The sequence below is a fragment of the Dendroctonus ponderosae genome, unplaced genomic scaffold (genome assembly GCF_020466585.1).
Source record: "Dendroctonus ponderosae isolate FM_Combo_2020 unplaced genomic scaffold, Dpon_F_20191213v2 Dpon_F_20191213_2, whole genome shotgun sequence".
In the NCBI taxonomy this organism is placed as follows: Eukaryota; Metazoa; Arthropoda; class Insecta; order Coleoptera; family Curculionidae; genus Dendroctonus; species Dendroctonus ponderosae.
Genome location: NW_026018165.1, coordinates 15,634,631 through 15,639,468, shown reverse-complemented (window position 1 = coordinate 15,639,468; position 4,838 = coordinate 15,634,631). Strand labels below are relative to the sequence as shown.

Below are 4,838 nucleotides of genomic sequence, written 5' to 3'. Positions count from 1 at the left end.
AGGCGTCGGACAATTCATAAAATAATACTTTTTAAAAATCAAACGGTTTAGCCGCAAACTTCCGTGCCGTATAGCGTGAATAACCCTGTATATATATCAATTTTGAAAAATTATTTGGTTTGCGGTTTGATTAGGTATATAAACTCGGCATTTGCAAACTAAGAGTGAAAGTAGCAAAATTGGCTTGCAATTCAAGATCTAGACTTCCATAGAGTCGTTTTGGCTCTCTGAAAGACAGCAAAGCGCAGCTTTATATCGATTTAGCTCTTGTTATGATTTTTTTTTAATTGCGCTTAGAAGTTTGATTCTACAAACTCATCATTTGCAAACTAAGACCGAATGTAGCAAAATTGGCATTCACTTCAAGCCTTTGATAGAGTCGTTTCGGCTCTTTTGAATACCGTAAAAAGCGCGTTATTGTATCGATTAGGAGAGTTCTCTGGCTATCAATTTTTGAAAAATTTTTGGTTTGAGGTTTGATTATGCAAAACAAATTCGAAATTATCAAAAATTGCACCCAGTTCAAGCTTTAAACGCTTATAGAGGCTCTTTTGAATGTCGCACAGAGCACATTTCTATCTTTTAAGGTTCTCTTGTTCCCAATTTTTAAAAGTTAGCCGGTTAAAGGTTCACCTATGCATCATAAGAACGGAATCCGGGAAATACGCCGCTGCATCCAAGTTTTAGGCTTTTAAAACATTTCCGAAAAAACACTATTTTTATACGCTAATATGTATGTATTAATTTTGTACGTATATGTTTTTTTTTTAATAATCATTTGCTTACCACCTTCATGTTGCTGCTGAAGTGGAAGATGTACCAGAACTGACTCTTAATATTCGCTTCTCCGATTTTATACTGAAAAAAATCATAAACCTTAATGAAGTAAAAGATCTGGTTTTTGAACCACAAATTTGAATGGGATCATTTCAAAATCTGAACATTGTGAAACGATTATTTCATCCTAGACTTTGGCAAACTCTTTTAATTTATGTATATCATCACTTATCTGGGTTTCTTAATGAAATCAGCTCATTATTATAATAGACTTGTAAATTAATACTTTCACTATTGACTTTTGAAGAATGTCCTATTACGTTCCTACTATAAGGCAAGACAAATTATAATTTTTAAGTAGGTACATAATATACCATTGACGAAAATAAATTTCGTAGGACGTGATACAGTTGAATATCATTAAGCTTTAGGAATTACTATCAATGACACAACGATTTCTAATTTAAAATACTGCAATTCTGTCAAGTTTGGCAAAAGTTTATGAAATTTATTCTTGATGATAGAAGATCATTTGTCTTCTAGCTATTGTAGTAAATGTGGAATTGGTGCCCAAGCTGCAATTAGTGTGGTGCAAAAAACATTAATCTGACCAGCACTATTTTTGTTTATATGTTGCGATTTGTGAGGCTTAAGGGCTTAAGATCCGTTTACACTCTTAAGCCATTTGGCTGGCTTGCACAAAACCGATCGCACAAGCAAATAGTTGCGTGTAAACGCAGGATTGAAGTTTGTGTAACCCGAAAAATTTGGCTTGAGTAAAATCTATACTGACAGAAAACTGCTAACAAATAAAAAAAATGTCTCGGTGCTGGCGCCAGCCTCCATCCGATGCCAAAATATTACCTGCTTTTGTGAAAAATTTTAGTCTGTATTTAGATACATGTGCTCCAGCTTCAGTTACATTAAATGTGTGCCAAACGCATTCAATATAGAAATAGTGCTGTTGTAATTCTAGGCGTCTCATATCCATTCTTCAACAACACAAAATGTGCAAAACAACTTCACTGTGTGCTTCGCCCAAATTTTCCATCTGGTTGACAACAAATACACATTTGGGTGTTCCTCACTTCACATCTGTGTGAAAGAAACTGAGTGCGTAAACGCCAAATTTTCGTTCAGTTCATTTGCATAAAACTGGCTTGTGCAAGCCAGGTTTTTTTGAGGAATAATGGGTAGCAAAAGAGGATGGGGCCCCAGCTGGCAGAAAGCTGGTAAGAATGATTTCTAATCTAAAATATTTTAGCTTGAACTGAGTTTAGTTTTCCGACAAGCAACTGAAGGTTTATGGATTCTTTATAGTTATCTCTCTTGGCTTTGCTGATTTCAAATAAGTTTGTAGTAAGTAAAAGTACATGTAGAACTTTTAGTCATCTTTATCTATGCTTTTAGTCCCATATTCAACTGTCTCGTAGGGCGGACTTGCTATCGATTCAGTTATTGGTGCTTTCGTAGTTCATTTTTAAACTTTGGGAATATTTTGAGCGGTTTTGCATTTTTTCATTAAGCTCATCTACAGCTTTTCGCTAAAGAACCGCTTCGGATATGGAAATTTGGGTTCCAGTATTCAATACAAGAAGCATCAGTTACTGATAGTGTGGATTTGGTTCCGAATAAACCATTGATTCCTTTACAAGAAACTTTCAAACTGTGATAATATTTTGGTTTTATATATAGAGGTTGGGCGTACTGGACTAGAATCGACTTTTCGATGATTCGAATTTTTTCTAAATCATTTAATAATCTATGAGTGGCCTCACTATCTGCTAGGTTTGCCCAATTGAATCCCCTCTTGAATAATAATGTGGGCGCAAGCGTTATACGTTTGTTTTCGATCGACTATCTGGAGAGATAGAGTAGGTGGAGAATGGAAAACAATCGCCACGACGAACAGGGTTGCACAATGAGTCAAAAAGTAGTGTTTTGCCATCCCATTTCGATACAATTTCAATTCATAAGTAAGCAAATTCAGCTGTCGCTACTACAATTTTGTCGCCCGTCTGCATGATCCCATTCAGTCTTATGAGTTCGATGCAGGACGACAATCGGCGTCTTTTAAGGCTTCAATTGAAGCAAAACATTGTTTCCTGTCGTTTGCAGTTCCCATATTCAGGAGTTCTTATGTTCAATAATATTGAACTTAGTTATCTAGCATGTACACAATTTAGATTATAAAGTGAACTGTTCATTAAAAAAAAAATGAACGTAACACTAATACTTTCAGGCCAAGCCCTTCTATTTGTTGTATGCTGCATTTGAAAGTGTCCAAAAGAAATACTTGGCCATACACTACTAAGCAAGTATTTAAGTAATATATTAAAAAATTAATCCAGATATGACTGGGGATGTTCTTTGCTTCTGTATACACATGAGGTCCTCACTGAAATGCCCCCATAACGGTATTGCTCCAATGTATTCTTTATACTGGCAGAAGTAGAGTAAAGTACTCTGTATAAAATAATAAAACCCACTCTATGAAAACTAGATACCATTTTACCAACATACTGTGATTTGCTTTAAAAACTACCTAATATTTTTACATCTACAAGTTATTTCATGGCCCATATATTACAGCTACCCAGTATTATAAACGTATCACTTAAGTTCATGTCAGCTAACCATTTTTACATTGTTATGTGTAGCAATGAAAAAGAAAATGCCGCGATTATAAGTTATTTAGGAAAATCGATCGAAAAACTCGGCAACTCTGCGCTCTATCCAGCACGCGTTGCATGTTGTTCCCCGTTTATACTCAGTTTCTTCAACATTTCCGTTTGACGCTCAATTCACACCAGCCCGGAAAAGCTCTAAATACTCTGTTTAATGTTTATTTTTATCTGATCATCGCGAAACATCTGAAAACATGGATTTCTTTAATTGGTATCGTGCTGCCGAATGTTTCTCAATAGTGTTTTATTAGCTATATATTTATATATCATATCAAAGTGTAAAGAAATAAACAGAAAAATGCAAAATGAAAGTGCAAGTGAAAAATGCTTTGGAATACAAAGAGGTTTCAAGAAGGGCGGATAGCAGTCAATCTTGGGTAAGGAACTCAAAATAATGGTCAGCAATCGTAGTTTAAAAGGATTATTGCCGACTCAAAACAATTTTCACACCTTGCATTAATTACACATGTTTCCTAACTGTGGCAATTCTAGGAAGCAATGCATCCAATATGTTCACTACATTTCGTGTTATTTTACGCTTTGCATTGGCTCTTCATGATTTATTTGTTCCCACGCTTTTCAATCAATAACCACTGCTTTCAAACAAATTATTGAATGAACAATGAAAAACTTTCCGCCTCAGCAGAGCCGTCATAAGCTTTTTAAATAAGTGCATATTTCGAAATGCGCCAACCTCAGGCACCCCCAGGACCGGTTTCGAGCCTATTAGCTCTCATCAGCTGGGTTTTTTTTTCAGTCTGAATTCTAATTTCAGTCTGAACCCAGCTGATGAGGGCTAATAGGAAACCGGTCCTGGGGGTGCCTGAGGTTGGCGCATTTCGAAATATGCACTTGTCTATTTCAAATTATTAAATGTTTAATATTTGTTAATTTTAACGCCTAATTTGTTATTAGGTGTTCTTGTATTTATAGAGTGTTAAAAGCAGGGGCGGATCCAGCTTTAAAGTCAGTGTTTATGAAATTAGAAAAGTGATCGTCGTTTTGTGCAAGGGGGGCGCAAGATTATTGCAAAATTTCATGTTTTCCGTCCCGTTTTGCATGTTTCTCAGAAGCAAAATGAGCAGAGAATTCGTTTTGGCATCGTTGGATAGAGAATTGAAAAGTCCATTCGGTCGTAACAACGCTAATGAGGAAATTCGAGTAGTTTTGACCCAGAAAGCGAAATTTGAATATTAGAAGATTATGCCAAAATTCCATGTTTCCAGTCCCGTTTTTGCTCATATCTCGGAGGCAAAATGAGCAAGAACGCTCATTTGTACATCATTCTAGAGAGAAATAAATGGACTTTTTAGAAAGTGAACCATGGATGGGGAAATGTTGGCAGTTTTCTCAAAAAATGCTTGAATTCAAGAA

The 4,838-nt window shown here is 35.7% G+C and overlaps 1 protein-coding gene across 1 annotated transcript in view; it reads right to left on the bottom strand.

Annotated features, from left to right (window-relative positions):
• The window catches only part of LOC109544680 (MAGE-like protein 2), a 3,247-nt gene extending 2,395 nt beyond the window's left edge, over positions 1-852 (bottom strand). The window contains exon 1 of the mRNA XM_019914998.2: positions 787-852. Coding sequence (XP_019770557.2) covers positions 787-795 — 9 coding nt within the window. The 5' untranslated portion in view covers positions 796-852. The remainder of the gene's footprint in view (positions 1-786) is intronic.
• Positions 853-4,838: the final 3,986 nt, after the last annotated feature.